The sequence below is a fragment of the Mus caroli genome, chromosome 5 (genome assembly GCF_900094665.2).
Source record: "Mus caroli chromosome 5, CAROLI_EIJ_v1.1, whole genome shotgun sequence".
In the NCBI taxonomy this organism is placed as follows: Eukaryota; Metazoa; Chordata; class Mammalia; order Rodentia; family Muridae; genus Mus; species Mus caroli.
Window position 1 is genome coordinate 101222072 of NC_034574.1, and position 14263 is coordinate 101236334.

The following is a 14263-nucleotide window of genomic DNA, read 5'->3' on the forward strand; positions in this document are numbered from 1 at the left end:
GTACCTAAATTCTGAACTCATCCTGATTTATCTGGTTCTGCATCCACTGTGATTCCATATTCACCAAGTATTCAAGACCTTTAACCTATAACCTTTCCTTTCTCCTACACTCAGAAATCCAAGCATGTCTAGGATTGAAAGTCATGGCAGCCCTAGGAGCGAGAAGTAGTGACTGATGAGTGACTGGCAGGGAACCTGTCCAGATGTTCTTCTTACTGCCCTTTCCTATATAGTGGCCCTGGTATCATCTCCTCAGACAAGCTTCTTCCTTGAAACATCCCGATGGCTTTCACATTTGCTGGATTCTGCTTTATTGGAATCCACATAGACTTCAGCTTTTATGTCAGGACACGTATGGTCAAAGATGTGCTTGGTATTTGACTCCAGCTCCACATGTTACCCACAGTATCAACACTGAATTAAAATAGTCATACTAAATGGGTAGGGCTTCTGCCTCTACCTCCTGAGTGCTGGGATTAAAAGTGTACACTACTACACTCCACCATTAAGTGACAATCTTAAAGTATATCAATACCTCATTTTAAAAATCTGCTTAAAATATCATATTTTAGGAAAATATATTTAAAAAGATGAAATTACTAGGCATACTCTCATAACTACTGTGTACAAATACTTTTTTATACATATTTGTACACTATTTGTATACATATATAATTCCTAGGATAACTAAATGATGTGTAGAAACCACATTCTGTTTTCAACTTAACGAAGTTGATTGTCAGAGTGTTAATTAAGTTGTCCAAACAGCAGAGCTAGTGAGCAGCAGAGCCCAGACTTAAACAGTTTGGACCACTGCACACTGACAGTGTCCATTTTAGACATGCCAACATTCAAGTTCTTATTAAATCCACTTAACTATGAACATGCTCAATTGCAGTTAGCATTTTTGAACTTAAGAAATTTCAGATACTCAGGTCTTCAGCTAGCATAAACATTTTTCACTTAACTGTGCAAAGTGTTGTAAGAACATAGCTATGGTCTTGCATCAAATAATCCTTGGGTCACATAAGCAAGTTTTCCACAGTCAGCTCCATCAGGACTGCATTCCAGCACATGCCTGTTGACCTTACTGCCTTCTCCTCAAGGGCACGTGTGTCAAAGCAGACATGCCTTTTTTTTTTAATTAACCACAGCTTGTTTAGCTATACTGTCATATTAGGCTTTCTCTAATTAGATACATGTTTTAAATGGGAAAATATTTACTTGAATTTTTCTAGATGGTACAAATGAATGTAACATGTTTTGCTTTTTTTTAGGGGAATTATTGAAGCTCGTTTTGTTTATGTCTTTGTCCTTGGTATTCTGTTCACCGGTACCAAAGATTTACTTAAAGCACAAGTCATTGCAACAGACTTCAAAACCAAGACTGTAGGCTTGTGGGAAATGCATAGTGGATTAGTTCTTCTGGCAGCTTTGCTCTTGAGACCACACAATCTTCCAGTGTTAGCCTTTAGTCTCTTGATTCAGACTGTGATGACTAAGTTCATCTGGAAGCCCCTGAGACATGATGCAGCTGAGATCACTGTCATGCATTATTGGTTCGGTCAAGCATTCTTCTATTTCCAGGTAGGTTTCGTTGTTATCATGGATAGAAGGTTAGAGTGATGCTTTGTATATGCTTGGCCCAGGGAGTGGCACTATTTGGTGGTGTGGCCTTGTTGGAGTAGGTGTGCCTCTTTGGGCTTGGGCTTTAAGACCCTCATCCTAGCTGCGTGGAAGTCAGATTTTTCCTAGCAGCCTCCAGATAAAGATGTAGAACTCTCAACCCCTCCTGCACTATGCCTGCCTGGATGCTGCCATGCTCGCACCATGATGATAATGGACTAAACCTCTGAAATTGTAAGCCAGCCCAAATTAAATGTTGTCTTTATAAGAGATGCCTTGGTCATGTTGTCTGTTCACAGCAATAAAACCCTAACAAAGATAGCTAGTAACTTTTTATGTCACCTATCTTTTAGTTTTTCTTTGCAAAAATGTTGTAAGATGGATGGTTAAATGTGTTCAGTGAAAAAAACTTATAATGCGTGTAAAATTATACTTAACTCTTATGTGGATTTTATTAGATAAATTATAGTTTATCATTTTTAAAAGGCATGTTTGACCAGGTTTAGTGGTGCATGCCTTTACTCCTAGCATTGAGGAGGCAGAGGCAGGTGGATCTCTGTAAGTTGGAGCTCAAACTGGTCTACACAGTGAGTTCCAGGCCAGCCAGAGGTACATAGTGAGACCCTATGTCAAAAAACAAAGACATTCTTACTGTAGATACATCTAAATATCCATAAGACAATAGGTTGTTGCTCTACAGGAAGAATTAGGTAGGAACTGATTTATTACAAGCTGTAAAGAAAACACATATTTTGCCGGTCGTGGTGGCGCACGCCTTTAATCCCAGCACTTGGGAGGCAGAGGCAGATGGATTTCTGAGTTCAAGGCCATCCTAGTCTACAAAGTGAGTTCCAGGACAGCCAGGGCTATACAGAGAAACGTTGTTGAAAAACAAAAACAAAAACAAAAGGAAGAGAAAACACATTTTTTTAAATGTGTTTTGTTTTTAAGAATGTAGTAATTATGCGTCCATGTACCTTTGCCCCTGGTATTGAGACTGTCCATGCTGGGAACTATTGGGTATCTCTAAAATTATTAATCCCTTAAGACCTGGAGGATCGTAGGACTTTTTCCTAGTATTTAAAGAGCCAAACCTGTCTTAGTTTTGGTGTGTAGAAGGATACCTGGACAGGTAGTGGACCTTAGCAGGATCTAGTTCTTCCCAGCCGTCCCAGGGAGAGTGTATCAAATACCATAGCTTCCTTCACAGTTCCACTGCACCTCTTCTGTGTGTGCTAGCCTCTCCTCTATCTGTCAGTCTCTTCCCTGTGCTCTTCTGTTGTCCTTGGTTTCATGTCTCCCAGCCTCACCCATGAAGCAACTCAAGGTTAGTTGGTTGTCCTTTTTACCCCAAAGGCCAAGAGTAATTCGATTAAATTAGAATCTATAATTCCCTAAGTACTGAGACCAGACTAAGACCAGCCTTGGGCTCAGTTTGCGGTGGTGATCTGACTCTCCTGAACCTTTCTACCCTGGTCTCCCCATAGACTCTCCCATAATAGGTTCAGGAGCTATGAATAGCTTGGGCACATGGGTATAACTAACCGCATGTAGGGAGCCACCAGTTTGTATACAGTGTTGTCATGGATCATCATGTACCATGTGCACACATGTACCATGTGCATGTCAGCAGTGCTCGGCTATAGCTAACGTCTTGGCTGCAGTAGAGAAGTTGGTACGCAGTCTGACAGCATCCAGGAGATGAGCTCTATGATGTGGGCCTCCTAGGACCACATGCATCATCCTCAAGTGGAAGTCTTCAAGGAAAGGTCTGTGCACTTGTCTCAAGCAGCTGGTGTATCTGGGGGAAGGTGTGAAATTGCTGTGTTCAGTGAGAAGACTGAAGGATGCAAAATTTTTCAAAAGACTCATTCTGTATAAGTATCTTTCTATCACTTCCTGGTCTGGAGTAAGATGGCGGTGCAGAGAAATATGACCCATCCAGAACCAGCTCAGTGACTAAGGATCAGCCAGGTGACTGGCTGCTCAATGTCCCATGCACCTCTGATTATCTATCCATGCTGGCATGCAGAAAGAGCAACCTTGTTTTTCTTCTGTGTTCCAGGGTAATTCCAACAACATTGCTACCATCGACATTTCAGCAGGCTTTGTGGGCTTAGATACCTACATGGAAGTTCCAGCCACATTCCTCACAGTATTTGGAACATATGTAGGGCCTGTGCTCTGGGCCAGCCACCTTGTGTACTTCCTGAGCTCAGAAGGAAACAAGTAAGGCTCTTACTTTGTCTCTCAGAACAAATGTAATTGCAGTTTGTCTGTTTTTAAGAGTAATAACATTTTATATATAAGGCATCTGAACTTCAAAAGTTAGAGAATCTTTTTACTGATTTTCTTTTATAGATCCAAGGCCTGAGTCAGGTCTAAGGGACTCTGTTAACAAGGTTTAGGTTTTTCTGTTCAAACAACACAAGAAAAAAAAAAAAAAAAAAAAAAAAAAAAAAAAAAAAAAAGCCATGTGGCAAAACCAGAGGAGAAACAGAACCAGCCACCAACTGGCAAAGGCAAGAATGTGTAGTCTTGGGGTCACTGGGGTCAGCAGAGGAAATGTGGAGATATCCCATAGCACGAGACACTCTTCTGATCTCAGTCAGGAAATGGGAATGGGGACTGGGAAACTCCAAGCTCAGCTCTGAGCCACTGCATGGTCTTCTGCCTCTTCTTCTATTCTGAGGGCAAGGAGACAAAAGACATGGGCTCTGGCCCTCCAGAAACCCTTTTATTGGTGCAGAAAGAATGTGTTAGGAGGAGCTGCTGACTGAATAGATTCTGAGTCAGTGAACAGCCTGTTGACAGAAATGACAGCTGAATAGAAGTACAAGGTGAGACACAAATTCAGGTACAGGTGAATGCCACTCTTTGCCTAAGCCAGTCTAGGCTCTTGTGCCCTCCACTAGCCTGGAGGCACTTCTCAAGGTTCCCACTGTTGGGGTATGTATAGCTCTCTGGGCTTGATCAGCACATTCAAATCTGTCTCTGCCTATTTTCTCTATAGTATCCCACTATCTCATTTTTGCTTCTAGTTGTTGATTTATGTGTTGTTCTCAGAATTATCCAGAAGTTCACTACCACTGCTACTAGCCATATATTCTTGGACCCAGTTGTGCCTATTTACTTCTTAATGTGCCTGAATCATAGAAAGCTACCCTCCTGTGACACTGAACCTGCCTCTCATACATTGGATGGGCACAGCTCTATCAGCACAGAACCTTACTCTGACTAGAGGTTCCAGACTTTTGAAGTGTACGAGTGAAGTTGGGGCTTCCCAGTTCCCTCCCCTCTGTCTGTCTGTGATTAGAAGAATGGCTCTTGCTGTGGTGACTGTCAGGGATAACCCCTCCTGGCATGTCTTCAGGATCCCGCTGACTGCAGAGACCTGCAGGCTGCATGCCCTTGTTCTTGTCAGTGTGACTGTGGTTCTGCTTCTCCTCTGGCTTTATGTTTTAGCTTCTTTCATGGATTTGTTCTCAGTCATTCATGTCTATGGTCTGGGCTCTCTTCTTAGCTCCAGACTCAATATCTATCCTCCTGTTGGTGTCTCCATGGAGGGACGCAGATAGCACTGAACTCAGCAAGCCCAAGACTAGAATAACATACTAATTCACTGGTTCTGCATTTCCCTCAGGTAAAGATGCTCAAGCATTAACTACAAAAATCTCTCAAGCTAGACAAGAGACAGCCATGGCCTCAGCCAGAAAGAAAAGCATCCTCCTTGGTGAACCACATTTGGATGTAGAGAGAAGCAGATAACTCCCCACAACCTGATACTTTGCCCTTCAGGGGAGGAAACATTTTTTTGTAAGGTTGTAGACTTGAGAACAGGAATGCTTGAACTTTACCTGTCTGTAGATGTTCCATGCCTGTACTTTGAGGCAGTCTATAGACAGTCCCTCATAAATTATGCAACTTAAATGTGGTTTACCAATTTAATAAACATTACATGAGCTATTGGGGACAGAATCTAGCAGTTGTGGTTGATGTGAGCTGCCTGCTCGCAACAATGCAGAAATCCTTTGCTGATATTATAGGAGCAATATGTACAATATTTTTCATGGATAATGTAAAAACTGTCCCACAAGTCAGTGTGGAAACCAGTACCATGTGCTGTCCGATGAGAAAGAGGCTCCATTTGGTAGGTCTTTGGCTCAGCACAGATATCCAATTTATACTCACTAGAGAGGAGAGCCAAAGGCTTGTACTGAGTACTCACTTTTTGGAACACTAGTGTACTGTTCGTGAGGCAGTGGCAGTCACATGGGCTATGACAAGATAACCCTCTTTAGGCCAGGTACCAAGTAGGGACTAGCAGTTCAAGTATGAGGAGTAAAACAACAGAAGTCCTGGAGCCATCTACCGAAGGGGTCAAGTGTGATCTAACAGTTGGAGAACTAAACAGGAGAAAATGTGTCAAGACCAAGATGAGAAGCCAGTGAAGACTAAGGTGGCATTACGGTGCTCAGAACTGTCTTGTCTTTTGGCCACTGAGTAGTTGTTGGTGCCCAACATTGGACAATGAGCATCATAGAGATAGGAAATGTTTGGAGGGATGTCCTAAGATCGTGTGGAGTTGCCTGATCAACAGGGCGGAACATGCCTCACAGACCATGCTTACACAATGCACAAACAGCCATGTACACACACTTGTCACTCTGTCTCTGAGCGCATACCCTAGCAAGGCATGTCTTGCCACTCATGTGCCACATTCAGCCACATCATTCCTGCCATACGAACCTTCCCTTTTGCTTTAAAACCATCAATATAAGCATTACATAAAATACATGTGACTATTACAAGTCTGCAATAATCCTAGGTTTGTAATTTCTTTTTTTTCTTTTAAAGATTTATTTATTGATTATATGTAAGTTCACTGTAGCTGTCTTCAGACACACAAGAAGAGGAAGTCAGATCTTGTTACAGATGGTTGTGAGCCACCATGTGGTTGCTGGGATTTGAACTCCGGACCCTCGGAAGAGCAGTCGGGTGCTCTTACCCACTGAGCCATCTCACCAGCCCCGGTTTGTAATTTCTATAGCCCTAGCTTATGCATCCTATCCATAGCCTCTGATCATTCTGAAAGTGCTTGTACGCATCCTACAAATCGTCAAAGGGCAGGCTTTCTGGACCCTGCCACAAACTCCAATTTTGCTGCCTCCTACAACCCTATGTTGAGCTGTAGCTTATCTGTGGCCTTCTATGAACATTCAGTCCACATTACTGCGTAGTTTCTCTGGAGCATGGTCTCCACTGGTCACAGGCAACTGATAATCCCTGTAGAATGATAAGATGGAGATGAGAGCTTCTGACATAACTCAATGACTTTTTGTAGCTGACACACCTCCACAGGAAATGGAGCTGACACACCTCCACAGGAAATGGAGCTCCTGGGGTTCACAAGTGTCGGAGCTCGAGGGCAGATGCCACCCTTCTCATCACATTTACTATGCTTTGTTCTTGCTGCTTTCTGGATTTTATGAATTTATTAGGTTTTACCTCTCCTTTCTGAAGGAATAATTTCTAGTCTTAAAATTTTATTACATTTATTTATTTGGGGTGTGTGTGTGTGTGTGTGTGTGTGTTACGTGACACACATATAGGTTAGAAAGCAACTTGTAAGAGTCAGTGTTCTTCTACCATATGGGTCCTAGGAATTGAACTTTGTCAGGCTTAGCAGCAAGTGCCTTTCTCCCCACTGGGCCATCTTATCACAGCAGTTTTGGCTTTCCTTGTATACCTGTAGGACAGTTGTCATCATGTCCAGTGACCTAACAGTCCCCAGAAGAGTGATTGTGTTACCCTCTAGTCCAGAAGCAAGTGCCCATTGTTAGTTTTAAAGTCGTGGTATGGATGTGACAGTGTTCTGGTGACATGCTCTGACACGTGTTTTCTCTTTTGTTAATAGTGGTTCAGCACTGAGCCGTGCGTGCTTCTGCTATGCACTGATTTGTTCTGTTCCAGTTGCCACATACATTGTCCTGGTGACATCTCTGCGCTATCACTTATTCATATGGAGTGTATTTTCTCCAAAGCTTCTCTATGAAGGAATGCACCTGCTCATCACGGCTGCCATTTGTGCAGTGTTCACTGCCACAAACCAGACTCGCCACAGGAGGGCTTAGGTGGACCAGACTCGCCACAGGAGGGCTTAGGTGGACCAGACTCGCCACAGGAGGGCTTAGGTGGACCAGNGGTGGACCAGACTCGCCACAGGAGGGCTTAGGTGGACCAGACTCGCCACAGGAGGGCTTAGGTGGACCAGACTCGCCACAGGAGGGCTTAGGTGGGGGCAGAGGCTGGATCTGAGGCACTTTCAGTTCCTGTTTGCATCGTGGCTTTGAGTATTGAACTGCTTGCGTACAAGATTTTTCTGAGGTGGAAAAAAAAAGGATGTGAAGCCTGTGAAATGAATGGATAACTTAATTTTAGATTTAAATTAAATAGATGATTAATAAAAGACCATTTTAAATACTTATGTATTAAAATTTCCCTATTGACAATCACTCTGAAATTTCAGAAATTTTAATTTCCTCTGAGTGAGTTGTGACTATTATATGCTTAAATTGATGGAAGAAAAAGTTCTGGACTTTATCATTATGTTTATCTCAGAGAGTCCAGGAGCCCTGTAGGAGGAGGTGTGTCTGCTACAGGGGCTACATCAAAGACCTCACAATCCTAAGAACTCTTAAAATCAGAGTTAGTAGCACTTGAAATGAGAACTAAATCACTTCAAAACATTATTCATTTAAAAATAATGTGTTGGTGGACAAGGTAACACACGCTTGTATAATCCCAGTCCTCAAGAAGGCAGAGCCAAGAATATTATCATGTCCAGACCGCTTAGGCTGTGAGGATGACCACGTCTCAACTCCTCCCCAGCCTCAATAAAAATTACTGTATATTAATAGAACAAAATAATTATATTTTTCAAAACAAATATTTAATGAGAAAAATAATATTTTTAATGTTTTTACAAATATCTTAAATGACTCACTCAACTGAAGGTAGTTGGAATCCACATTTGATCCATTGTAATTTGTGTTTGAATAATAAGTAATCCAGCCTCACTCTGATCTGTGGCGACATTTAACATGCGTGGGGAGGGCGCCTGCGTTGCCACCCGGGCTGAAGAGCTAGTGTTAGCTAATGGCTGCTGGAGAAGGAGTCAGTTTGCTTCAGACATATAGACACTAATAAGTTGTCTGTGATCTGGTAAATAACTGCATACACATCTAAGTAACCCTAATTTAACTCTGTACTGGGGGTGGGGGGAGGCATGAAAGGAGGAGGAGGAAGAGTTCCAGAGGGAGGAGGAGGGGTATAAGAGAGGAAGATGGGGGTGAAAATGATCAAAATGTATGATATAGATGTATAAAATTATCAAAGATTAAATACTATATTTTAAAAGGGTAAGTTATATTAAGTCTGTGTGTATATACTATAGCTTGTGAGTTTAAAGAGGGGAAGAAAAATATACAGTATATTTCATTTCATAAAAAATTATAGTTTTATTATCTAACTCATTTTCTAGTGGAAATAAATAATATGATTTCTTTGTTGTTTAGACATTTAAATTCCTTAGATACTTCAATAAAAACAAGCTGTATGAACTCATGACATTAATTTTTGTCTGTTTTCTTTTGGCAAATGCTAAAGGTCAAACCTAAAACCTTGCCCATGTGGGGTGAGCAACCAAACCTAAAGCCAGGCCCTCATGGTCAGGGCCTCCAGGAGCAGTGGGGTAACTGGGAAACTGGAGAAGGCTTGGGTGCCTCAGTCAAGCATAGTTCTGACATGTTCAGTGTCTAAACCCACTTCCTCTTATTTGTCAGGAACATCAAGATCAGCCTTCCTAAAAGATCCATCTATCTAGCCAACTTCAGGTTTTTCTCCATGCTGGTGTTTTAACAAGGACAGAGTGTGGGCAGCTCCTCCTGAAGGCCCGATAGACTTCCTTCTCTCCCTTTCCTAGTCAGGTTGGCTTTCTCCTCCTCCCTCCTTTGATGCTTTGCAGTGTTGCATTTCCCTCATGTTTCTGCTTCTTTCTTCACTTTACCTAACTCACGGCTTTGGAGATAGGTGGCAGGGAAGGAAGTTCATATTTATGTGTAAAAGAAGAGCAAATCCTAGTAGGAGGAAAAGGTAGGTGAAAAGGTACCAGTAGCTTTGTTTTGTTCCTGATTCTTTCGGTGTGGTGAAAGTGAAACATAAACACGTATCTCGATTGTCCTTTCACATCCTGCATGGACGCACTCTGCACTTTTATCCTTGTGAGCAGCGATGAATAGAATCATAATAAAGCCGTACGCCTGTGACACCAGCACTTGAAAGACGGGAGTACAATAATCAGTGTTTGTCTGCTTTTAAAGACATTCTATTTTTATTATTTAAAAAATTATTTGTAGCTGTGTATATCTGCTTGTGGGCTTGTGCATGTGAGTGCAGGAGCCTGTGGAGATGAGACAGTGTTGGATCCTGTGGAACTGGACTTGAAGAAGACTGTGAGCCACCTGATAAGGGTACTGAGAATTGAACTCAGGTCCTCTGAGTCATTCTTTTTAACCCTGATCAAAAGTTCTTTTCTTTCTTGAGACAAGGTTCTTGCTATGTGGCTTGGTTCATGTGTGGAGCAGGCTAGCCTCTGAATCATACAGATCCTCAGGCTAGCCTCTGAATCATACAGATCTTCAGGCTAGCCTCTGAATCATACAGACCCTCATCAGAAGCTCTTCATGACCCCCACAGCTCCTGGAGACCAGCTCTTGTTAGTAGTTTGTGATAAGGAGATGTGGTGGCAACTGGTTTGGGGTGGAGAAGGAATCCAGAATTGTTAAGTCCATTGGTCACGAAATTTGCTATAAAACTGAATGAAGGGGGCTGGTGAGATGGCTCAGCAGTTAAGAGCGCTGACTGCTCTTCCAAAGGTCCTGAGTTTAAATCCCAACAACCACATGGTGGCTCACAACCATCCGTAACAAAAATCTGATGCCCTCTTCTGGAGTGTCTGAAGACAGATACAGTGTACACACATATAATAAATAACTGAATGAAAGGTGAATCCAAACAGATAAAATAAAAAATTTAGAGAAAATTCAGTATTTAATCTTTTCTTTCATAATACAGTTTATTTTAATTACTTTCTTAGCATATAAAATGGTTTCCATTTTGGCATTTCTATAAATGTCAAAATGTGCTTCCTTCATATCCATCCCCATTGCTTTCCTTGGCTCTCCTCCCCTCTCCTGTCGATCCATTTCTTTACCCTAAGATAATCTCTTTTCTTCTTTCATGTCAACAAAAATAACTTAAAAATAAACAGGTTCCACAGACCTCCCCTAACATAGCAGGCTATTGCCATTGCTTTTGTTTATCCCTCAGAACTTGATAGTAAGATCCCACTACTGAGATACCACGTATTTGAGTCATAAACATGGGACAATCAAGTGTGCAGTGACCTGCGAGTTTCATCCCTACTGACCAGCTTCCATAGTGCTGGAAGACGCTATGCATGCTACCAGAAGAGAAAAGCAATTATCACTCTCAACTAGCTACAAACCCTGAAAGCTACAATAATGACTAGTTTGGCCTCCTGGTTGCAATAGTGGTGTGAGCACTATAGGAGTAACCAACCATGTTCTGACTCATCTAAGCCCTGCTCCACAAGATGAAACCCATACCCGACACAATTGAGGCCAAGAACTGTGACTAAAGAGGTCTTGGTCCTTAAGGGAGACTTGACTACAGTTATTTTGTTAAATGGACTTAGTATTAAAACAATCCCTGATAACTTATGCTATACCCACAGATCCATACATCTCCCAACACTCAGTGGAGAAACTGCTTGTGGTAGATGGCAGTTAATGCAGAAACCCACAACTGGTCAGCATGCAGAGAATAAGACTGCAGAGTGCTCAGCCTTAAGTGGAACATCAGCACAATACCCCTCTCCCCAAAGGTCGGGGATCTTCATGAAATAGGGGTTGAGAGACCTTGTTAGCTCAAGTCAGATGAAATACAAGCATGGAGGACTGAAGGGGAGCCCAAAACCCCACCAGCAGCTGAGTGTTGAGGGGTTGTTGGTATTTGATAACTGCTAGAGGAGGGAGAGTCAACTTACTTTAATGGTGTCACCTTGGGTCAACCATACTCCAAAGCAGGAAACACTCCCAAGAATAGATGGGCAATATAAATTAGACCCAATGGGTTTTTAAAAGAAAGTAGGGGGGAAAACAAACAAAAACATGAAGTTGGGTGGGAAGGGTGTAAGTATGGGTCTGAGAGGAGGGGGGAGTGACTGTAATGAAAATACTGGAGTGGAATTTGGGGGACTGGGAAGATGGCTCCACTCCTCCAGAAGAAGGACCCAGGTTCACCCACATGAAAGTTTATATCTGTCTGTCACTTCAGTTTTAGAAGATCTAACACTCTCTTCTGGCCTTTGAGAGAACAGCACACATGTGGTACACATTCATATTTGTAGGCAAAACTTTCATACACGTAAAATAGAAATAAATAAAATTTAAAAATAAAGAAATTTTAAGGACTTAAAATATTACTTTTTTTAAAAATCGGGCCTTAAGTTTCTCATGAATGTCATCATGGAGACTAAATTGAACTTTTTCATTATTCTGTTATTATAAATACAAAAATAACATCCAGATTCATTAAATAAATGAGTGGAGGGGTGGCTAAGTCAGTAAAGTGCTTTCTTTCCCTGCAATCATGAGGCCCTGAGGTTGATCCTCACAATCCGTATGAAAGCACCAGGCATGGTAGTACAATTTGTAATCCCACTGCTGAGGGGCAAATAGGGTCCCTGTGGCTTGGTAGCTAGTCAGTCTAGCCTGATTGATGGGCTTAGGCCAATGTGAGACTCTCGTCTCAAAGGAAGTGGAAAGCCTACCTAAGGATGACATCCAGGATTGATTGACCTTTGTCTCCACATGCATGTACACATGTCCATATGCACGTGGACCACAGGAACATACACATAAACAAACACCACTGAGCTGGACAATGGTGGTGCAAGCAAGCAGATCTCTGTGAGGCCAGCCTGGTCTACAGAGTGAGTTCAGGGCTACACATTGAAACCCTGTCTCAAAAAATACAAAACAAGGACAAACAAAATAAAATGAAAAAAACATTGATAGAACTCAAACTCAATTCCTATTTCTAATTAGCAATAATTGTGATAAAACTCAGCAAGCTAAAGTCAGAAGAAACATCCTTTCAAAGTGTCTACTGAAAATCCCAGGAAATCTATCATGATTGCTAACCTCAGAAGTCTTGGGCCTGCATCCCCTTACCCTCTCTACTCAGGTGGGTGTAGATTCTAGCAAGTCTGGCGAGACCAGAAATACAGTGAGGGTTTTGAAGGCAAGAAACAACTATCACTACTCATTAGGTGATAGGAAAATAGATTATTAAGAAGAAATTTCATTAAAACGAAACTTTTAAAATAAGTAAACTGCTTATAAAATCACTACATAGTCTTCAAACCAGCAACAAGAAAACATAAACTGTAAATAGTGACCTAAATGACTGCAAACAGGTCTATGGAAAGATGAAGAATTTCAATTGTTCAGAAGGCAATCTACCCATAGTAGCTTAAGACCCATTCAGTTCCAGGTTGTCCAGGAAGAGGACCACGAAGTAAAGGCAGTTTCATCTATATAGGGATGTGCTAAGAACACTTGAAAGTAGCATAAACTGGGCTTCATTAGCAAAAAGTAAAGGAGAAGATGGCCCAGACATGGAAAATGGTGCTACAAACAGCTTAGAAATGGTTTTGGTATTTGTTTATTTTGGTTTTTCAAGACAGGGTTTCTCTGCCCTGGCTGTCCTGGCCTCAGAGTCAGAGATCTGCCTGCCTCTGCCTCTTGAGTGCTGGGATAAAAGGCGTGAACCACCACAGTCTGGCTGAAATAATATTTCTTAATAAAGAGGATAAGATCACAAATGACACACACACTTATACCCACAGATACACATGTAGGCACATAATAGTGAAGGATAAAATGGAAGGTGTGCTCTCACTATAAACAAAAATAAGTCCCTAAGTGGATTAGAGGCATAGGTAAACAAACCAAACAACATAAAAAACAAACAAACAAACAAACAAACAACAGCAAAACTGGGTTTCCCAAGCAAGGAAAGTTCAGGATCAAGAATCAAGATTTCCTAAGAACAACACAGGAAGCACAGTCTTTAAAGGAAAGGTTAACAAATGTGACTCGTTTCTTGCCAAATAAAAAGTGCTGCACTTGAGAGAAGGTATCTGCAAACCCTAGGCTAGTGCTGGGTATCCCAGGGCAGACATGTTGGAGAATGGGATGTTAACAGGAGATAAGGTCCTGAGGGCTAATTCTAACCGTAAGACTTCATTACAGGGTAAGTGAATTACTGTTGAGATGGCTTATCACAGTCATGTCAGATGGGCTAGTTATGGCACAGGCGAGCTAACTGTCATAAGGTGTGGGTTTTACTTACAATAGGATGTGAGTTAATTATTACAGGACATGGATCATTACAGTGTTGGCTAGTTACTATGGTGTGGGTTACTCACTACAGGAATGAGTTCCTGATAACAGCAAATCTACCATGGATTGAAGGCCCTCTTCAGTAG

The 14263-nt window shown here is 41.8% G+C and overlaps 1 protein-coding gene across 2 annotated transcripts in view; it reads left to right on the forward strand.

Annotated features, from left to right (window-relative positions):
- The window catches only part of Pigg (phosphatidylinositol glycan anchor biosynthesis class G), a 32596-nt gene extending 24773 nt beyond the window's left edge, over positions 1-7823 (forward strand). The window contains exons 11-13 of one of the 2 annotated variants that reach the window (XM_021162890.2): positions 1278-1587; positions 3692-3855; positions 7544-7823. In XM_021162890.2, the coding sequence (XP_021018549.1) occupies positions 1278-1587; positions 3692-3855; positions 7544-7760 (691 nt within the window). In that variant the 3' untranslated portion in view covers positions 7761-7823. Of the gene's footprint in view, positions 1-1277; positions 1588-3691; positions 3856-5149; positions 5426-7543 lie in introns of those variants that run through there. The other variant, XM_029477759.1, reaches the window with a different exon arrangement.
- Positions 7824-14263: the final 6440 nt, after the last annotated feature.